At 45.2% G+C, this 23,568-nt stretch overlaps 1 protein-coding gene across 2 annotated transcripts in view; it reads right to left on the reverse strand.

Annotated features, from left to right (window-relative positions):
• The window catches only part of LOC111872465 (cytoplasmic polyadenylation element-binding protein), a 125,922-nt gene extending 107,610 nt beyond the window's left edge, over positions 1 to 18,312 (reverse strand). For both annotated transcript variants that reach the window (XM_023866416.2, XM_023866415.2), the window contains exon 1: positions 17,922 to 18,312. In XM_023866416.2, the coding sequence (XP_023722184.1) occupies positions 17,922 to 17,997 (76 nt within the window). In that variant the 5' untranslated portion in view covers positions 17,998 to 18,312. The remainder of the gene's footprint in view (positions 1 to 17,921) is intronic.
• Positions 18,313 to 23,568: the final 5,256 nt, after the last annotated feature.

The following is a 23,568-nucleotide window of genomic DNA, read 5'->3' on the forward strand; positions in this document are numbered from 1 at the left end:
AGAAAACTTTCTACCAGACTATACAGACCGAAGGAAAGCACAAAATTCTTCAGTCAGAGCAGCGCGTGTTCTGGCCGGAATTCGAAACGGGCACTTCAAGAATACAGTTCACAAGAGAAGGTGCTAGTGGGGTGGTAGTAAGTCCCTTGTACTGCGGCCGCTTCTGGCCTATTGTACCAGCCCCAGATGATAGGTGAGTGTGATTGTGGAGCAATTGGTGGAATGAAGATTGGCAGGGGAAACCGAAGTACTCGGAGAAAACCTGCCCCAGCGCCACTTTGTCCACCACAAATCCCACTTGACCAGACCCCCGGATCGAACCCGGGCCGCCGCTGTGGGAAGCCAGCGACTAACCGCTTGAGCTATGGTGCAACCCTCAGAAGGGCTTGATACCCTCAGCACCCTTTTCCCAAACACTCCGATACCCTCAGCACCCTGTTCCCAAACACCCCGATACCCTCAGCACCCTGTTCTCAAACACCCCGATACCCTCAGCACCCTGTTCTCAAACACCCTGAGATCATGTTCCACTCTTAAAGTGAGAGACTAAGGTTGACACCCGTACGAAACCATAGTCAAAACTTATGGTCTTTCGTTTTTAGGCAGTAGATTGGAAGACAAACTACTCTGGACTGAATGGTTGCAAGCATTCCCCCGAAACCTGCACACTGCCGCCTAAACAAATAAAATTATGTAACCGACAAAAGTACATAACCAAATTATATCGCTCAGGAACATAACTGCCTTTGTTAGCACGGATTCCGTACAAGAAACGTCTTCAGTGTAAGCGGCAATTTCGAGGAACTCGAGCACGCCATAAATNGGGGGGAAGCCTGTGTAGCGCACAGCCATCGCGGAATTTAGCCTCTGTTGTCAGCAAATGCGAAGTAAATTTCCATGGGAATTAAAAGGCATTCCGGAGGCTTCGTTCGCACTTAGAATAATGAGATATACTGCAAAGCTGTGATGAATTTTGAACCGCTCCACCGTGGCACTGCTAACAACAAGATGGCTGTCGTTAGCAACTTGATGGCCTTTTCTCTTACTGCAAGTCGATAACAGAAGTTGTAACTTATTTAATGCAGACAAATGAACTTCACCCTTTCTGTAGCAGACGGAGAACAGCTTCACCATTCGTACCCATCATCACTTATCATTAGGAGGAGATTGGCGAGACACATAGCACGCATGAGAGAGACGAAAGATACAGCTCTGGTAAAGGTAAAGGTGTGCCTGTACTTAACTAATTAAGCACTGCAACACGAAGGCGAATGGGGGAGTGGGCGTATAGACCCATATTTTCGTAACCTCGGCACTAGTTGGAGGTGAGTGGTCAGCTTCACGCACAGGCCGCTTTACTCCCCGGGGAAAGAGCACCCGGTTCCCATTGGATAGGAGGTTGGGTGGAGCTCAGAGCTGGTCTTGACGACATGGAGAAAATACTTGACCCTACCGAGACTCGAACTCCATGGAGTTTGTTTTTTTTGTCAGTAGCTCAGACTACACAGCATCGAATAATACGATGATCAGTGAATTATGAATTGGAAAGAACGTGGAAGGAAGCGGCCGTGACCTATTAGAAGATGCCATCTCAGCATTCATATAGTAGGAATGAAGAAAATTATGAAAACGCTGCCAGAATCGGTGCCCTGCCCGAGATTCGATCTGGGCACCTGCTAAATACGTCTTGAGCAGCTGAGCTACTGTTATCTTCAAGAAGGTCTCTACTCCGTGGACCAGTTAATTATCTTACTTCTCTCATTGGCTTCCTATTTATAAAATGTACTCGCATGACCTGAGTAAAATATTGTGACATGTAAACCCACTGCCAAGTAAGAGCTGTGTAAACAGGCGACAGTACAACAGCCGTTACTAGGGAACAGTTCTGTGGACACGTTGTTTCCCCTACAACGAGACAATATGTAATAATGGAAGAGACGTTTTCTGTGCGGTCCGTGCCAGGGCTATATAACGAGGACTAGTAGTTCAGTTGAGTCCGGGCGGACATTGCGACTGACGGTCAGTCAGTCAGTAAGTCTTGGTGTGGAGCCCCATCTGGGGCTCATGACCAGATATTTATTACTGTTTGACATTTACGGTGTTGTTTTTGAGGGGCGCCCTCTCTGACGAGAGGACGGTTCTGTCTTTTATATATGGTGCTGGCCCTTGCCAGTGCATTCTTTCTCGCGACCATATTTTACTGTCTCAGATTTGAGAGTTCCCTTTTCGTCGCCTCCTACGACTCGCTGGGTCACGGTGGAGGTATTCGACCCCGCCTCCAAAGTAATATATGGTCTCGAGTACCAAGGGACTCGGACCCGAGAAATACTGCGCTGGCAAGGACCAGGAGCATATACAAAAGACAGACCCGTCCTCTCGTCAGAGAGGGCGCCCACAGAAACAAGACCGTAACTGTCAAACAGTAATAAATATTTGGTCATGAGCCCCAGGAGGGTGCTCGACACCAAGCCTTACTGACTGACTGGCCGTCAGTCGCAATGTGACTTTAACTTTGAGTTGAGTCCATCAGGTAAAGCCTATTCATAAGAACCAAACCCGTCTTCTCGTCAGAGAGGATGTTACATAAGGACTATGACCGCAAGAGTTCAACTGCAAAAGAAATAATCTTTGGTCGTGAACCTCAAGGAGCTTAGCGCCAAGAGGAACTGATTGGCGGTAAACCGCCAGTCGTAAAGTAAAGTAACTCTGACTTTGACTTTGACTTTGACTGAGACTTGCAGAAAAGTCAGGCAAGTCCCCGGGGTGGAGGCGGATTCGAATACCTCCACCGTAGCCCTGCGAGTAGTAGGAGGCGACGAAAAGGGAACCCAGTGGCCTGGGGGTATAACTGGAGCACCCTGTCCCTGGGGGATATAAATACGGGGACCTGTCCCTCCAGGTTTGGGGTCTAGAATCTGAGACAGTAACATATGGCAATGATTTCGTGGGACTCGGATCAGAGAGTAGCTGGACTGGCGAGAGCAACAGTCGTAAACAGGAGACCCGTCCTCTCATCAGAGAGGGCGTCCCACTTCAACAAAACCGCAACTGTCTGACAGTAGCAAAAGTCTGATCTTGAGGCCAGGATGGGGCTTGACACCAAGACAGGCTGGCCGACTGACTGTCGGTTGTAACACAATTTGACTCTGACTTTGACTTGAGTCAGTGGAGTCAGTTGAGAGCTGCGGTTGTGATAAGTGAGAAGCTGGCAGCCGAGGCCGGGGACAGCTCGAGAACCCAATGGAAGGGGAAAGTATGCCCTTGAAAGCCGATACTAGGCAACGGCTAATGAAGACTAAGAAGACTTTGTGTGTGTTGTAGTTACAGTGATATCTGGAGTGTGTAATTCAATAACACTGCCCTAGCTATTTACAGTTATGAGTGTAAATGCCCAATAAATTAAGTTACCAATACTAACTCCGTCTAAGGTCTCACCAACCACGCGAAAATACAGAGTGGTGCACGAAATGATCCAGTATTTGATTTAGTATTAATTATTAAACCATGCGATAAACGATGTTTTGTCAACATGGTAACACAGTAGATCATGGATATTAGTTCTTAACTCTTCCAGAGCACGCTAGTGTCGCGCTGTTCCTGCTCATGCGCCAGTTTACACAAGATGGCTGACAAAGGAGATTGTAGAAAAACGCATAAATAGTGTTGTTCTTTACTGAAACAAAAAGTGTTGTGGTCACAAAGAGGGGGTTTCGCGCTCACTTACAAACGCGATGGGCGCCTTCATTCAAAACAATTCATACACTTTATAACCAGTTTAATAAGGATGGTTAGGTGCTGGCGAAGAAACGTCACCGGCCTTTATTTGTGCGTTCTCCGGAGAATATTGACACTGTCAGAGTGACGCAACAAAGCCCCAGTAAATCAACAAGGAAGGCTGTAGCACAATTAGGGATATCCAGATGATTGGTGCAACGAATATTGAAAGGCGATTTGAATTTGCATCCATACAAAAGTTCAAAACAAACACCAAAGAATGGCATTTGCTGAATGGGCTGAAACAGTGAGGTATCGTTAAGCAAAGTTTGGTTTTCTGATAAGGCTCACTTCCACTTGGATGGTGTAGTCAGTACAGGAATGTGCGACGTTTAGAGCACTAATCATTCAGTCCTGCAACGAGATAACTGAGGATACGTGCTGTCAAGTAATCAACATCATCACAGTTCGTGTTGAAGAAGTTGCCAGACGTAATGGTGGTCATATTGAACACGTGATTCACAGAGGATAAATGTCCATGCAAATGTCTTTATTTTCTGTACGTTAGTTTCTCTTATTGTAATCGAAACCGTTTATTAATAGATCAAATACTGCATCATTTCGTGCGCCTTCCTACATACTCAAACGCTTCAAAATAATACATGAAAATCATCACAGAATATTCGCACTGGACCACTATATCTGTTCTCAAATAACTAAATTATTTTTACTATCTTCTGCTGACGTTTCGCGGCCAATAAAGAAACTAATGTAATTCTTACGAAAGGCCGTCTCACAGCGGTAAAATTATGCCATTGGGGGCCTCGTCTGTGGAAGGACAGGACACACACAATTCGTCAATAATGTTCCAAACGAACCATACTGCCCCCGTTCTATACTATCTCTTGTGTTCTTTTTACACAGAGGCATCAATTTGGTTTCCACCTCAAAATTGTCGAAGGAACCAACCTCTGAAACCAATTGCTACAGCCTCCTGCCTAGTTCACCAGTGCCTGCCTCTCTGCCTGCTTTCCCAGAAAGCTTTCCAATTTCCATAAAAAGAAGGAACGCATTATGAGCGCGCGCGCGCACACACACACACACAAATGCTGGGATCCGGGTTTCGTATCCGGCAAGGAGCTGACGTAATATACAGATCCTGCCTCGCTGACTATGGGAACAACAAGACACACCAGGCCACACTGAGAAGGGAGAAGCTACGTGATATAAAAGTCTTGTGTTGAGACAAAATTACATGTATATAACCACAACAACCATTACGTCCTTTGTAGAACATTTTGTCTCCTGTTCTTAGAGAATAAAATTAAAAAGAAACAAAATTCTAAGGAGAAAATATATAACTAAAAGACATGGAGTCAGAAAACATAGGATGGGTCATAGCTCAAGCGGTTAGTCGCCGGCTTCCCACCGCGGTGGTCCGGGGTTCGAGGCCGGGCCAGGTAATGTGGGATTTGTGGTGGACAAAGTGGCACTGGGGCAGGTTTTCTCCGAGTACTTCGGTTTCCCCTGCCAATTCACATTCCACCAGCTGTTCCACATTCATCAACATCTATCATCTGCCGCAGTGGACTCAGCCTCACCCAGTGAGAAGAAACAGGGTGATTCACTGAAGGTAACCCCCGAATTTGACGATGAGGACAGCGAAACTTGGTAATGCTGTGTACTTTTCAACACTGCAATGACTTGTTGCCCGGTTCATACCATCTCTGCAACTGCTCAGTACCTCTGGCCGTGCTGGCTTCAACATTTTCGAATATGGAACGCCATGTCGGCCCGTGTCTCCAGGTGGGGCGGGGGGAACCAACTTCAACATCTCCTGTAACCCAATTACCTACCGAGGTATAGAGGGTTAGCCTAAAAGAAAAAGACACTTTCAAAGTTTTACAGAAAGAATTTTAATAGTATGGCCGAGATACTTACAGGGTTTGAAAAGTATGCCCTGAAGTTTACATGGGTACACCTTTTTACAGGATACAGCACAAAAAACGTTCACTTTAGGTGAATCCCTCACATGCTCTACTACAGCTCTCGGGTTTCAGTTCCACATATACGAACGCTGTGTTTGCTCACCGTACCGCCAATGTGGAACGTTGATTAGTCACCGAAAACTGCCGGTTAAAGAAATCATTACTTCATTCCTTGCTGCATGACCGTACAGAATGAGTGACGGAGGGTTTTGTCGTTTTCAGTGAGGTTCTGCAATAATTGCAACCGGTAAGGGAACATTCGTAAACGTTTACGCAAAATATTCCACACAGTCTTTTGTGGAACTTGAAATTCTAAACTTGAAGGTGTTGTCGACTTTTTAGAGCTACGCGCGCAAGCTTCACGTACACGAGTCATTTAAACTATTTCTTTTAGACTAATCCTGTATAATAAGCGGCCTCCGTAGTCTAGAGGTAACGTTCCCACCTCATGACTCGTAGAACGCGGGTTCAAATACCCGGCGGAGGTCGTCGAATTTTTAAGGGCGGAAAAATTCAGGGAACAAGTCCTCCGGGAGGGACTTTAAGCCGTGGGTCCCGTGTCGTAACTTTACGGCACGTAAAAGGACCTCATACCTCCAAAGGAGGTCACTGAGCCAAATTGCGGACGTTTCCCGCCCAACAGCAGTCACTAATACCTCCGGTAGATGGGGGAAGCATTATAGATACTTCTCAGCCAGTATAGCCGGTCTCGTTGGCTGGGCGGGACTGTTGGTAAGCACCAATACCGGTAGGATATAGAGGCTGGTAGAAATCATAGAGGGAAGCACAATGGACATATACAGGTCTCAGTGCATGGGGAAACCCACCCTCTCCAATAATTAACTAACTAACCCTGTATAATTATGAATTCCGGGCCTGCTCGCAGTGAATCACCCTGTAGTTCTGATATTCAGATACTTAGGGCGGTGTTCGTTCACACTGTGTTCATGTGGGCAGTGGTAACACGTGGGCTTGCAAGTAGATACAAACGTTTCGGGGGAGCATGCTGCCTCCATCTTCATGGTTGAGGTTAGTAGAGTAGAATCCATGCAATCTGTCTACATCACTGAACTGCCTCCTCATCATCTTACTTCGATCCTGAAGATGGAAACAGTAAGCTGTTACGAAACGTTGGTAAACTTTTACCAGACAATACGATATCACATCACAGAACACAGTACTCTGCGTTCTTCGTGTCACACACAGAACAGCAAAAATCGCAGGAAGGACGTTGCATGTACTTTCTCATATACAACTGGCCTTGATTACGTTACCTTGGAAACGAAATAAGCTTTTTGTTCGGCAGGCCACTCCTGGTCGTTTGCTATACGAAATAGTACGTGTACGCATTGCTGAACTTACGTAAACGCTCCACAGCCAAGGGTGTTTACATTACGGCCAAATGAATTCTACGCGAGTTAAATACTTGGGCGCTAAACTCATGTGGCCCTTTTTTTTTTATTGATAGCGGGGTGGGACTAAGTTCCTTATACTGCGGCCATTTCTGGCCTATTGTACCAGCCCCAGATGATACGTGAAGGTGATTGTGGAGCAACTGGTGGAATGAAGATTGACAGGGGAAACCGAAGTACTCGGAGAAAACCTGCCCCAGCGCCACATTGTTCACCACAAATCCCACTTGACTAGACCAGGGATCGAACCCGGGCCGCCGCGGTGGGAAGCCAGCGACTAACCGCTTGAGTTATGGAGCGGCCCCATGTGGACCCTTAATGTACGTAATATTACATTATTTTCCTGAAGATACCACCTATGCGGTTTTATTTCGCGAGATGGTCTGTATGAATTACTGGGATTTAATCAAAACCGTTGGGGTCGTTTTCGAGAAAATCGCCATTTTGTTCTCTGCGGCCGATCTGAGGCGGCTTCTACTTTCGGAGTTAGGATGTTTATATTCACCGATCACCAGTCTATGATGGCTGAACCTTCTGGGATATAACGCCGTGTACTCCGTTCAAAGTCAACCGACGTTTCGGAGGAACATGTCGCCTGCATCTTCAGGGTCGATGAATATGCCACGCAAGAAAGCAGTATGAAGCAGGGGGCGACGTACAGGTCTGCAGGCGGAGGGAAAGTAATTTCGACATCTCCTGTAACTCAATTACCTACCAATGTAAATATGCGACAATTTTAATTCTCAATGATATATATCACTGCCAAATTTATAAGTATAAATTCGGAGCCTCTTCCGAATGAATCACCCTGTAGTTTTGATATTTATGGCGGTGACTGTTCTTACTACGCTCTGGTTCCTTACTTGGCTTTTTCTTCGACCCTGAAGATGGAGGCGACATGTTCCTCCGAAACTCCGGTGGACTTTCAACGGACTACACGACGTTACATCCCAGAAGACAGAACCATTCATAACCACCGGTGTGAGAACCTAAAATCCTACGCGAATAAAATCCGTCCAACCGTTCAACGCTAGCGAGTCGCATATCCATATATACAGGATACTGTGACCTCTCGGAATATTGACCTTTCCCCCTGGAACACCTGTATACAATACATATGAAAAGGTAAAAAATAGTTAAAGTTATCTGTGTGCTTAACTAATTAAGCACTGTGCCATGAAGGCGTAGGGGGGGAGTGGATGTATACATTCACGTATTCTTGACCTCGGCACTAGTTGGAGGTGAGTGGTCAGCTTCACGCCCCGGCCGCTTTACCCACGGGGAAAGAGCACCTTTACCTATTGGACAGGAAGCTGGGTGGGCCCCAGAACCGGTCTGGAAGACGTAGAGGGAGGATCGGGACTCGTACTCCGCCCCCTCGGCCGTGTAGACCGTAGCCAGTCGCTGTCTCGGTTCCTTATACATGAGACAGTAAACATGCCGTTCTGTGCCAGGATACCAAAGCTACACTCGTAAAACTATTCCACAAGAAGCTTGTAATGTATGCACCCCGCTCATCAGGCAAGAGGCGGGGTGGGTGGGGACTCGTGACACGCAGCACGGACCGCAGGGACGGCAGGGACGGTTACCTGCTGATAACAAGCCCACACACCTCAGCTTACACAAGTCATTAGGTTTCGGCATTGCGTTCAGCCAGCCTGAGAGCAGCTGCTTCGAGCTGAGTACACCAGGCGACACAAAGAGCTTTCGTCGTCATGGTCTGTACCCAAACTAGCATCATAACTTTAATCAATAAACAAATTGGTTGACTAACCGACTAATTCACTACCTGACCTACTTAACTTACGTTTATTGCCTTCATCTGGTGGTGTGTGTGTGCAACGCGACTGGACACGTGTACATCGCGATGCAGTACGCAAAATTACAACAGCGATCTCTGGTTTTTTGGAGTGCTTTATTTCGAAATGGTAATTAAAGTAAAAGTAAAGTAAAGCTATCCCTGTAATAGGCCGGGAAGGCCCATAGGGTTGTGAGACGTCGAGGGTCCCACATTATCTAGACAATCGGCTCAAAGATGGCGGTGAGGTCAGCCTTACGCGCCGGCCGCGATTTACTACCCAGAAAAATTATTTAATTGAGTAGAGGCTGAGTCGACCCCAGGGCCATAGTGCGGCTGGAAGGATTAGGTCAATTGAAAAAAAAGAATCCAATGACCTCATCGGGACTTGAATCCGCGACCTACCGGCTTGTAGCATAGCCCCTCAACCAACTACGCTACCGCGTGCCCCCAGTGCTTTATTTCGAAATTGTAATAATGAGATTAAAACTGGTGAAAGTTTATCGTTTCGAATTTAAACAAATCCTGAGGAAGGGTTTGCGAGAGGCGTGGACAATTCCATTTATGTCTTTCTGTAAACCAGGCTAACTAATGTCTCTAAAGAACAGAAATTGGAAACAGGTTGTAAAGGTGGGAGGTGGATGGAACTGGCTCAGGATCGTGTCCAATGGGGGCTTTGGTATTAGCGGTGTTGAACCTTCGGGCTCTGCTACCAGAGTCAGTTAATTAATTAGAAAGATGGATCTTAGGGAAATTGGTTGTGAGGGTGGGAAGTGAATGGAACTGGCTCAGAATCGTGTCTAATGTCCAGAAATATGTATAGATGCCAGAGACGGAGGAGCTGTCGAACTTCCGGTTATTCTAGCAGTCAGATAGACCGCAAATTCTAAATATATTTTAGAAACGGAATAACCACATGAATGCCAAAAATAACATGAATAATATCGAGTGATCGCTAAGGCCCCTATGTATGAGTGAAACTGAATATTTTCTACGATGGTAAAGTGCTTAAGAGTTTCGCCAGAATGCAGAATGGCCAGCAATACTTGTGCGGTCATCACGCAATAACTGGGAACATTTCGCCTTTTTGAAAATAAATATCCAGCAATTCCATGAACTGTGAATATGTCAAGTCCTCCAAACATAGTGATCCTACTTCATGCCGTAGCCAGATAGGTCCAATCCTATAACACTTTCCCTAAGATCCATTTTAATGTCAACATCCTATCTCTGTAATAGTTATGGATTCTCCTGGCCGCGCCATAGCTCAAGCGGTTAGTCGCTGGCTTCCCACCGCGGCGGCCCGTGTTCAATCCCGGGTCTGGTCAAGTGGGATTTGTGGTGGACAAAGTGACGCTGGGGCAGGTTTTCTCCGAGTACTTCGGTTTCCCCTGTCAATCTTCATTCCACCAATTGCTCCACAATCACCCTCACCTATCATCTGGGGCTGGTACAATAGGCCAGAAGTGGCCGCGGTACAAGGGACTTAGTCCCACCCCACTAGCAATAAAAAAAAATAGTATCAATTCTCCACCATTCCAAGAGCTTACTCTACAGCAGTTTTGTATGCATTTTCAGCTTCCATGGTATTTCCACGTCAAGCATTATTAACCATTTCAAATATACAATTTATCCAAGCAACAAAACAGAAGGTAGCATAGATATGGAAACAACAAGGCTGCGATGTATAGAAGTATGTAACTGGGCTGAAAGTGAAGGGACGAAGGCAACAGGTAAATGAGCCTCTATCGGAAAAGAGGCCAATGTTCTTAAAGGCTCATAGAGCCAAGGGATAAATACGTAATTACTATTTAGAAGCCTCATTTACAAGGACCAACCGATTAACGCGGTTTAGGGAAATAATGATACCTAAAGGAAAAACGCAACCGAAGTGAACAGAGAAGTTCATGAGGGTAGGCCTAGGCCCACTGGGGCTGTAGTGCCAAAGAAAAAAAAAAAGAAAAAAAAAGCAAAACGCGGCCGGTCACGGTAGCCGAGCGGTCTAAGGCATGTACTGTCTTCGCTCGCTCGGAAGCCGGGATCGTGGGTTCGAATCCCACTCAGGGCATGAATGTTTGTGTGTTTGTGTACAGGTAGAGGCCTTGCGACGAGCTGATTACCCGCCCAAGGAGTCCTACCGTATGTGTAAGATCTAGAAAACCCGAAGTAAACGGAGAAGTTCATGGAGGTAGGCCCTGGGCCCACTGGGGCTGTAGTGCCAAGGAAAAAAAAAGGCAAAATGCTGGATTTATAAGAGCGTTCTGAAACCCTAATGAAAACCTAAAGTTCGTTTCGCCCGTCCTTACGCAGGGAACAACTCGAGAACCGCTGGACGAATTCATATGAAATCTGGTATGGGGACATTTCACGAAACGCTGTCTTGACACTTCAATTTTAACTTAGATCGAACATGTTCGAGGGCGACGTTACACGAAGACCGACAGGCCTTTTCGGCGCCAATCTTGTTAAATATATATCATGGAGAAATATAAAGTAAAAAAAAAAGTAAAGCTATCCCTGTACCAGGCCATGAAGGCCCATAGGGTTGTGAGACATTGAGGGTCCCACATTATCTAGACAATCTGCTCAAAGATGGCGGTAAGGTTGTCAGCCTTACGAGCCTGCCGCGCTTTACTTCCCAGGAAAAGTAATTAATTCCTAGTACTCATTTCTGTTAGAGGCTGAGTCGACCCCAGGGCCATAGTGCGGGCGGAAGGATTAGGTTGCCGCCGTGAAAACCTCAAATCTTACACAATAAATGTATTGTCTTTTTATATTTCTCAAACAAGGGCTTTACATTGATAATTTTTATTTATTTTCTTTAGCACTATTTATATCGTTGAATTTTCCATTTATTTGTGTTCTAAATTATTTTCTGTCTTTCCGGGTTAGCTTTTGCTTCACTAATCCGGATTAGCGAAGTTTACTGTATATAATTAAACACTATGCTATGAAGACGCTTGGGCCTATATGGAGATCAGCCTGACGCCCCTGAGGAAAACAGTCCCACTGTACCGATTGAATAGGAGGCAAGTAGATCCCAGAGCCGATCTGGACGTCATGGAGAAGAGGAAAATATCTTAGCCCTGGCGGGACTAGAACCCCGGTCATCAAGCCCGTATCCTAGTCGCTATGCCGACTAAGCTATCTCGCGAGATAATTTAACAAAACGGATATTATGAGAATAGTTCAGAACTTGCACATTCATGAACGAGCAATGGCCCCCAGAACACAATCGCAGTTGAGTGAAGATAAAAGTCTTCACTTAGTTTAAAACGCTTTAAAATCATATTTGTTTTATTCCTTTAAGGTGGTGCTTTATTCCAATGTAACCTTGAAGCATATATTAAACAATTTATGTATATTTAAATTTCGTTTACACTGTGTGTTACAGTAACCGCTGTTCCGCTTACAGTTGCCGCGCAGTCTAAGGCATGGACTGTCTTCGCTCGCTCGAACGCTGGGATTATGGGTTCGAATCCCAATCAGGGTGTGGATGTTTGGTGTCCGTATGCGTTTATTCTGTGTTTGTGTTGCCCTGTGTGTAGGTAACGGCCTTGCGACGGACTGATCACTCGTCCAAGGAGTCCTACCGTCTGTGTAGAAAAGATTACGGGACTGAATAAGGGACATGGGCCCTGAATGGGCTGGAAGAGCCTCTGAAAAAAATACAGTAACCGCTGTAGCATTAACAATGATTGTACGAGTATATTCATCCAGAACACAGTTGTGACTTCTCGGTGATATGATTATGTATCATAACCTAACAGTGAATAAGTGCACGTGAATTTAACAATTTAAAGCTCAGTGGTCACTATATCTACCACCTGGTTTAACACACTAAAACTCGGCATTCTGCCCACAAATTGTATCTGTGTGTTCCGTACGGCTCTCACAGTAAACAGCAGTAGCCGGTTGGGCTTTGTAGCGGAGACGTAATGTGTTTCCTGTGAGGTACGGACTGAATTCTTATATATACTACATTCTGCCCACAGAGTGTATCTGTGCGTTCCGTACGGTTTTCACAATAAACAGCGACTGTTTCCCTAAACAGCAGTAACCGGTGGGGCTTTGTAACGGAGACGTAGAGTTTCCTGTGAGGTACGGACTGAATTCTTATACATAATTTACAACACAAGTCCCATATGACTTGACCTTGGTTCAAACCCGGATCGCCGCGATAAGAAGCCGGTGAAATGATGACTTGAAACGGAGTCCTATATGAGAACATTCAAGAAAACTGTTCTGCTATGTCTCCGCATGTAGAACTGAGCATGCGAGGGACATGCGAGGTTCCCACAGCCATGACTGACAGAATTCTGCCTTCTGGGGTATGACATCGTGTCTGGTAGATCGTTACCAAAGTTTCGCATGTACCTGACACCTCCATCTTCAGGAGTGCATTTTTCAGCGACACGTCTGTAAAGATCTTTCAGGCTACATAGGGTCAACCCCAAGAAGACAGCATCCTTCAGAGCTATTCGTAGCTTTTTAGCAACATAAATTACACATTCAAATGGAACCATGGGTACAGGAGAAGGCTTTTGTTAAAAATAGTAGGAAAGGAGATTTAGAGCCCCCATTATTCCTTTCTCTTTACCCTGTGGGTGAGACGAGGCTGAGCTCACTGTTAATGTGTTCGCAAATGGACCTATTGTACCAGTACCGGATGGTAGGCGAGAGAATGGAGCATTGATGAAATGGTAATTGGCAGGGGAAAAGAGCAATCCTTGCAAAAGCACCTGGGCCAGCGCCATTTTATCCAAAACAAATCCAAGGAGGACTGACCTGGGCCTGAATCCGAGGCTCCACAATCAGCAACTGGCGACTCTGTACTCAACCAACTATACTGAGCCGAATCACTCTTTAGAGCCTGACACCCGCTTCACTCTCTTTTCTTGCTTGACTTATTCTCAGACACTTTAAGGGCGGAAAAATTCAGGGAACAAGTCCTCTGGGAGGGACTTTAAGCCGTGGGTCCCGTGTCGTAGATTTACGGCACGCAAAAGAACCTCATGTCTGTAGGAGACCTCTGAGCAAAATTAAGCCAAGTTTCCCGCCCAAGTAGTTTCCAATTCCTCCGGTAGATGGGGGAAGTATCAGGTACCACTGACAGAGGAGGGGGGACCTCTCTGACAGAAAGGGACTAAAGTATTAGATACCACTGCCAAGTAGAGGGTAGAAACCTTGCTGGCAGAAAGGGACTAGGAACCCCTGCCAGAGGAGGGACGGCCTCGCTGACAGAAAGGGACTAACTATTAGATACCACTGCCAGTAAGAGGTTGGAACCTCGCTGGCAGAAAGGGGCTGATAGTAAGCACCAGTACCGGTAGGGTATGGAGACAGTAGAAATTAAAAGGGGGACGCACAATGGACCAGTAACCGGTCTAAGTGCATAGGGAAACTCACCCCCTCAATACGGAATACGGAAATATTCTCAGACCCTGAAGATGGAGGCGACATATTCCTCCGAAACTTCGGTTGATTTTCAATGGATTGTACAACGTTATGTCCCAGAAGATGGAACTCTTCAACGTTAACTCTACCCGTCACTCACAATAACTCTCATATATTTCGTGCTACATGCTTATAATCAAGTTGAATAATTTGTATACATATAGCTCGCATTACAATAACTGGCGGTCTTCTTTTACAAAACAAAAGCGTGTCTGCCGGTACACATAACAGTCAACACTCCAGGTCGACACCTACAATGGACCACTTCTGACAAGTTTGCCGGTACGCATCAATTGTTAGCCGGTTTATGTACCGACTACAAATGACACACTAGTAAAGTAAGTAAAAGTAAAGGTATCTCTGTACCGGGTCGTGAAGACCCATAGGGTTGTGAGATGTCGAGTTTCCCACATTTTCTAGACAATCGGCTCATAGATGGCGGTGAGGTTGTCAGCCCTACGCGCCGGCCGCCCTTTACCCCCAAGAAAATTCCGGGAATATTCCTGGTACTCATTTCTGTTAGAGGCTGAGTCGACCCCAGGGCCATAGTGTGGCTGGGAGGATTAGGTCAATTGAAAAATATCCAATGACATCATCAGGATTCGATCACGCGACCTTTCGGCTTGTAGCATAGTTTCTCAGCCAACTACGCTACCGCGTTAAAATTGCTCTAATTGCTCCATGTGTAACAGATGGACAGAGCTCCGAACTTAGCTACAGAGAAAGAGAGAGGTAAGGAGTAGAGTATGGGTGCGAGTGAAAGGGAAAGTAGTGGAAAGATTGACAGAAACTTCAGTGTGAGGTCAGAAGGTGAATAATTTCGTTAGAATGCTCCCAGGACTCGCCCGCTAGTCCTTCTGACAGGGAGAGTGTGAAAGTTGGGATGGTTCGAAGTAATGGCTTCAGATATTGGCCGCGGAATTTACATTGTCATAATTAGTCGAATTATAAAGGTAAAAAGGTAAAGCTATCGCTGTAAGAGGTCGTGGAGGCCCATAGGGTTATGAGACGTAGAGGCTCCCACATTTTCTAGACAATCGGCTCACAGATGGCGGTGACGTTGTCAGCCTTACGCGCCGACCGCCTTTTAGCCACATGAAGATTCCCAGTACTCATTTCTGTTAGAGGCTGAGAGGACCACAGGGCCATAGTGCGACTGGAAGAATTGAAAAATCCAGCGACCTCATCGGGAATCGAACCCGCGGCCTTCCGGCTTGTGGCACAAGGAAAAAAATATAATCTGGTAGCGTTTACAGCAGCAGAGACGTTTAATTTTGAAAAATTTATATCAAGACGGCTGCATGAGAAGGGCCTGGAACTTGGGAACGTCTCAAAAGTTACCGTTCCTCTCCTAACACGGAACACCCAAATATATTATGAATTTTACTGTATATTTTTAATAATACGTACGGCGGCCACGGCTGTTACAACGATGTGCAAATACTGCGGTAGAGTTCTCGAACGTATTTCGAATAATGATTCAGATGTTGTTAATTACATTAATTAACATTTAGTTTCTTAATCTGAATGTTGTCCGTCCTGAAGGCTTCCGCTGCTATGGAGGTGTGCTGTGATACGGGCAAGGGAAGCAACCGCATTCCTGACAAAGAGCGAGCTCCTCGCCTGTCACAATCGTGTTCACTTCCGTACGTGCCCACGAATTCATCAGTTCTGCCGTTACTGCCACCACAGTACTCAACCGAACGGTAAGGTAAAGCTGTCCCTGTGCCATGAAGGCGTAAGCGGGAGTGGATGTATAGATCGACATTTTCTTGACCTCGGCACTAGTTGTAGGTGAGTCAGATTCACGCCCCGGCCGCTTTACCCCCGGGGAAAGAGACCCCGGTACCCACTGGATAGGAAGTTGGGTGGACCTCAGAGCCGGTCTGGACGACAAAGAGAAGTGAAAATTCTTGCCTCCAGCGGGACTCGAACTCCGACCCCTTTGTCGTCTAGCACGCACAGAAAAAACTGAAAGAAAATTACACGATTAAGTAAGGTTTATTTCAAAACTGGTTGTAGGTCTCTTTTCATAATGTAAGGAAAGTAAAGTTGTCCTTGTGCTTAAGTTATCATGAACAATTGTAGCGAAATGGAGGTATAGCTCCACGTTCCTGACTTCAGTACTAGATGGAGGTGTTAGCCTCATGTCCTGGCCGCTTTAACCCCGTGGGAAGAGGCCCGGTACTCATTGTACAGGAGGCTGGGTGGGCCCCAGAGCCGGTCTGGATGTTGCGGCGTAAAGAAAAGCTCTTGCCCCCGGCGGGAATCAAAACCCGGCCATCCGGTCAGCAACCCGTCGCTATACCGACTGAGCAATCCCGGCTCTTGTACAGTATTTAGTAGAATGCAAATGAAAGATATATCTTCGTTACACTTACAGTTCTCATGCAGAGCCTGGAAGTTAAAGGGCATGTAGCCATCAGTGTCTCAATGCAACTGAAATATTCTTGATAAGCTAATGCTCGCTCAGCTAGTCAAGGAATTCTGTCTTTTATGGAACCGGATGGTTCTTTACAGTGTCCATAACAGCACATCATCAGTTCCTATTCTGACAGATAAATATAATACACACATTCATAACCTATTTCTTCAAAAAACCATTTTAATATTATCCTATTTACTCGCAGGTCCCCCAAGCGGTCTCTTCCCTTCGGGTTTCCCCTGCAAACTTCCTGAAATTCTGTTGTTGTAAGTTACTTTTTTGCGTAATGTTAATGTTACATATAAACAATCTACAGTAACATGTTGCCTGGTGCAGTGCAAAAACAGCACAAGTCCACGCTCAACTCTCTTCTCGTTACTTTCTCATATAAGTAGTACACATGAGAAAGTTCTGCAATTGTGCAAAAACCTATCTCAAAACTTTGCTGGGCTTTTCAAGCCCCTTAAATATGAAAAAGTGTTTTCTGCAATTCCATCTGTCTGTCTGTCTCTCTGTCCGTAGGCCTATAATGTGGCTTTGAAGTGTCAGAGTGGTTAGACCGATTTTGTTTATATTCGGCATTCAACAGTTTATGCATCATATATCGGTGCCTGGTGAATCTGAACATTCCAACCCCGCAAACAGGGGCCTTCTCATATGACCCCGCAAAAATAAAACGTTTCTAACGATTTTGATTAAATTTCACTATTGAGATTATCTAATTAAAACCTCACAGATGGTATCTTCAGGAAAATATCGTTGCGCGCACTATGCACCCACATGCTTACGCAGTGGTATATGCCCCAGTCTGTATAATAAGCGACCAACAGTGGTCCTACTGAATAACAATCGCTTTGGCTACCAACGTGAAGTAGTCAAGGTCGATAGTATAAGAAAAAGCCTGTGCACTGTCTTTGCACAGATTGTTTTGACTCAAATGGTAACATCTGTCACTTGCATTCGGAATGTACCCGGTTCGAATCTTGGGCAATACACAGACTGCCCTGACTGGGGATTTTCGTAGTTCTTCGGATCATTTCACGTCAAACATGAAATGATTACGAAAAAAGTTCGGCTTAAATAACATCTCTGCACTAGGAAACGTATAAATTTAAATTATCACTTACCAGATCGCTTATTCCCGCTTTTACTTTTTGATTTCCGAGGGTATATAATTCCTATTTTACTTTGTCCACAACCCATAATCGTCTACAAATCCTTCGTCGCCATTAAAATATACAATTTAACAGGTCATAATCCATTATTCTTGCTATTAGGTAATATGTCACAACAAACATCGTTGGAGTCTTGAGGGCGGGGGTGTATGGAGGGCACGGGGGCACTCACACGACATATTTATTCAATACATATCACTGCACATAAACCAATCACTTGACTAAGGTCACATACACAACGACTGATTCACGCATACAAATTCACGTGACTGATTTTTTTTTTCTGCAAATATTTGCAACATGTGGTACCAAGACCGGGCTCACACGAAGCCATCCAGCGCAGCAGCGGATACGCGACTGGGTACAACGTACGGTAGCTGCAGAACAGGTCGAGCAATGCTGCCAACACATTCATTCTCACACCAGATTCATTAGTAACTGAACCTGCTACAAAAGTCCCTAAATTACTGATCGAGGAGTATAATCTTCTGCGATGTTACACCACATAGTCTAGTGCAGGTTTACAGACGTTTCGAAGAACATTACTGCCTCCATCTTCATGTCCGAAGAGTAAACTAACCAGTAAATAGGAAGGCCTACGTTATGGCATATCCCAAAAGGTAATTAATTACCTCAGTGTGAATCTCAGATCTCACAAGTTACAGTTTCATTTCCAGCTTGCCTGCTTAATTCTGGTGGCCATATGCAGCAGCCATCAGACTTCGAACTGTGACTCATAGGATATATTTTTGCAATGGAAGTTAAATTCCCAGTGATAGCTAAACACAACCATTCACTGTATGTACCACCTGCTTTAACATACAAATACGCTACATTCTGCCCACACATTGTTTCTGTGTGTTCCGTATGGTTCTCACAGTAAACAGCGACTGTTTCCCAAAGCAGCATCAACCGGCTGGTCTTTGTAGCGGAGACGTAATGTTTCCTGTGAGGTACGGACTGAATTCTTATATATACTGCATTCTGCCCACAGAGTGTATCTGTGTTCCGTGTGGTTCTCACAGTAAACAGCGACTGTTTCCCTACACAGCAGTAACCGGTTGGGCTTTGTAGCGGATACGTAATGTTTCACGTGAGGTACGGACTGAATTCTTATATATTATTTAAAATAAATTCAGTTTATAGAGGCTTAACCGTTGAAGAGTGAAACCGAGAAAATTTTCTCAGAGGTAATGTTTCTGACTTGTACTCAGGAGGTGCTCCTTCGAATCTGGGCCAGGGCACCGATTATTCCGAATGAAGTTATTCGTGGTCTCCCGAATCCGGGACAGAACCTAGACACAGGCCACGATTAATTCCTTCTGCATCTTTTCCAATTCACTGTTTATTATCCATGCATTGACTTCATACAGTCTGTGGAAACCGGAAGGGTCCTTGTATAAAACAAATAAAGTTGTCCCTGTAACAGGCCGTGAAGGCCCATAGGCTTGTGAGACTTCGGGGCTCCCACATTTTACAGACAATCGGCTCAGAGATGGCGGTAAGTTTGTCAGCCTTACGCGCCGGCCGCCCTTTACCCCCAGGAAGATTCCTGGTACTTATTTCTGTTAGAGGTTGAGTCGACCCCAGGGCCATAGTGCGGCTGCAAGGATTAGGTCAATTAAAAAACCCAATGACATAATCGGGAATTGAAACCGCGACCTCCCAGCTTGTAGCGTAGTGCCTCAACTAACTACGCTACCGGCACAAAATATATAAACAAATTGACCCTAAAATATATCTAAATAATATTTAAAAATCCAGTTCTTACCTCACAGGAGACAAAACACCTCCATTACAAAGACCAGTCGGTTAATGTTGTCACGAAAATAATCGCTTTTTATTATGAGAATATTATGAAATTCGAGAATATACGTGTAGTGTGAACGCAAAAAGCATAAATTTTTATTGTTAAAGCGAGTGGTACATATAGTAACCACTGTCGTTCAACGAGTTAATATAATAAAATAGTTAACCAAGTAAAGATGACTGTGCATGTCTGTCTGTCCGTCAATCCATTTATTTAAATAAAATGTGGCACAGGCAGAACTCTTCATCTGATTCCAATGAGTCTTGAGATTTTTATGGCAGTGACTTCCGAGATGTGACGCCATGTAGTATGGTTGTGGTTGAACTAACGTTTCGGAGGAAAGTGTTGCCTCCATCATCAGGGTGCTTTTTAATCTGATGCTGATCCAGACCGGTAATAATCCGCGCTTTACATGAAATTCAAAGGGAATTATATTAATTTCTTTAAAATCGACTGACGTAAATCAGAAACCTCATGAAGATATGTAAGTAATGACGACTATGACTCTGCTTGATGAATCAGGCGGAAGAGTCGGACGTTTCTACCATGCAGTTGGGCCGAGTGTGTGTGTGCGCGTGCGCCTGTTAATATCACAGCCTACAGCGTCGGATGGTAGGATTACTGATGAATGACGAATTCGAAAGGATTTGGAAGGAAACAATTATGACCTAATCCGCATGCTATCCCGGCATTTGCCTGAAGGGACTGAGGAAAATAGCGATAAACCTCAATCAGGATATCTGCTGACCCTCACTAGGTACGAACCGAGGACTTCCCGAATACCCGTCTGCAGCGTTTTTGCTATGCTAACTTGCTTGCTGCCATCTCACTTTAGTCTGCGTTTCGTATGATGCAAATACACGTATCTCTTCTTTTGAAGTGTCCTGACATCTGTTTGTATAAGCAGTAACTAAGACAAACAGCAGTGATGTATGCAAATTGCGAAGAACTCGTTTGCAAAATGCGTAGGTCCTACTCCACGGTACAATATACTTTTTACTTTCAATTTATACAGAAACAGACGTACCCGTGCTTTGCCCGGGATATGGTTGCCTACCTTAGCAGCATCACATTATTATTATTATTATTATTATTATTATTAAAGTAGCGACTCCGGTCTAGAAAAGCGAAATTAACGGCCGTGGGGATTCGTTGCAACTGACCACGCGACACCCTCTATCCGCTAAAGTTGGCATCAACTTCGCCGAAAAGAGGCGGTCGCGCGGTCGGTATAGTTCGCTTGCGGACTAAAGCCGCGGAGTATATTATCATGGCTGTACAGCCCTTTGTTGAGCCTTGACCGCTTTTCCAGTTCCTTGATCCTATAGCCAGTCGGTCGGACTCCTTAGACGGGGGATCAGCCTGTCGTAAGGTCTCTACCTACACACAGAATAAAGGTACACAGACATTCATGCCTTAAGTTGGATTCGAACCCACGATCCCAGCGTTCGATCAAGTGAAGAAGCATCATAATATACAGCTGCCAAATGTGAAAATGTTACAAACATACACATAAACATGAAAAGTTAAACAGTTCCGTCCAGTAAGTCACACTGGACGGAACTGTTTAACTTTTCATGATATTGTTAGTGTGACGGACCAGAATGAAACAAATCAAATACACGTAAACGTTCATCTATAGCCATACACAAAGTATCCCTAAATTTAAATAAATTGAATGAAGAGCTCTTGGATATAACATCGCGTTGTTCCTAGAAACTGAACCCAGCTTCAACGGACTGCACTGCGGTATATCCCACAAACATCACTATGAGAATCTCAGATCCTAAAAGCTGAATCAGAATACAAATTCACAAATAAATCCTTCCGGCCGCACTATGGCCCTGGGGTGGACTTAGTCTCTAACAGAAATGAGTACCAGGAATCTTTCCGGGGTTAAAGGGCGGCCGGCCAGCTCGTAAGGCTGACAACCTCACGGCCATCTGTGAGCCGATTGTCTAGAAAATGTGGGAGCCTCGACGTCTCACAAGCCTATGGGCTTCCACGACCTGTTACAGGGATAGCTTCACCTTTTTCCTTTTACAGACCTACTATTTAGAGTTCGACGAAAATCGGTTAAGTAGTTTGAATAGTGTTGCTTTCATACTGACGGAAGTGCGGGCATGAAGAAAATAATGGTCCTTTATAATTCACGTCCTCAGGAAGGAGTCAGCTGTGTCGTAAGATGGCGTCTTGGACCTGACATAAAAGACAATAATTCTCCTTCCTATTTTGTCCTTTTGCCATATCTTCCTCTTCGTCTCTCTCGTCTCCTTTTTTCCTCCCCATACTTATCTTTCTCCTCTGTCTTCTCCTTCAATACTTCTTTTCCTCGTTTTCTTCTTCTTCTGCCCCCTTCTTCCGACTTTTTTACTTTTCGACTCCTTCTCCCCTTCCCCCATTTCCTCATCATCTTTATTACTTTCCTTTTCCCTTCCGTCGCCTACTGTTCCTTCTTATTATTGTTCTCGTCTTTCTTCCTTTGTTCTTCCTCACAGTGCGTCTGGGGTCTGAACTCAGTCGATATAGTTACTTGGCTACGCCGCGCCATAGCTCAAGCGGTTAGTCGCTGGCTTCCCGATCCCGGGCCTGGTCAAGTGGGATTTATGGTGGACAAAGTGGCGTTGGGGCAGGTTTTCTCCGAGTACTTCGGTTTCCCCTGCCAATCTTCATTCCACCAATTGCTCCACAATCACCCTCACCTATCATCTGGGGTTGGTACAATAGGCCAGAAGTGGCCGCAGTACAAGGGACTTAGTCCCACCCCATTAGCAATAAAAAAAAACTTGGCTACGGACTGGATGACCGGGGTGCGATTTCCGGCTGGGGCAAAAGATTTTTCTTTTCAACTCACCTCCATCTAGTGCCGACGTCAAGAATTATGGAGCTATATCTCCACTCCACACCACACGTCTTAACGGCGTGGTGCTTAATTATGGACAGGGATAACTCGCATTCTTGCGTGCATCTCGATTGTGACTCGGTAAATATATTTTTTTTCCTTGGCACTACAGCCCCAGTGGGCCTAGGCCTACCTCCATGAACTTCTCCGTTCACTTCGGTCTTTTTTTATCTTACACATTCGGTAGGACTCCTTGGGCGGGTGATCAGCTCGTCGCAAGGCCTCTACCTGTACACAAACACATAAAAACGCACACAAACAAACTAAACATCCATGCCCTGAGTGGGATTCGAACCCACGATTCCGGTTTCCAAGCGAGCGAAGACAGTACATACCTTAGGCCACTCGGCTACCGTGACCGGCCGGTAAATATTTATAGAAGCGAAAAATGTTTCGAACGATCGGTATAGGGAAATATTAAACACAAATTTCATATCCAAGATGCTTTTCTGTAAGTATTACAGTAATTAATGTTAAGGGAGTAAATGTGCTAGAACTGTTATACTATGCTTTGCTTTAACCTAGCATAACTCTACATAACCTACGTACAGTGCACCGTTAACGAAACGACATGGAAGAGAGAAAAAGTAATTGCTTGCTTTAGCACTCTCTTTGGTTCCAAAGGGAATGGAATCTATTCAGACCACTGATGTAGGAAACATGAAAAGCGATATAAATCATGTCACGATATGAAATATGTGGAACTGCATTCATCTGACGCGTCAAAACTGAAAGGAGTGTTGTGTTGGCAGCAATGTCGCTCCTGTTAGAGAGTCTAGGGTTGAAAATAAAACCCATCATCAAAAAGTGACTGCTGTGAGATCTGGGATTCTCACGCCAGTGACTGCGAAGATTGCTGTTTTCTGCGACGTGCCACCATGTAGTCT

The sequence above is a fragment of the Cryptotermes secundus genome, unplaced genomic scaffold (genome assembly GCF_002891405.2).
Source record: "Cryptotermes secundus unplaced genomic scaffold, Csec_1.0 scaffold505, whole genome shotgun sequence".
Classification (NCBI taxonomy): Eukaryota; Metazoa; Arthropoda; class Insecta; order Blattodea; family Kalotermitidae; genus Cryptotermes; species Cryptotermes secundus.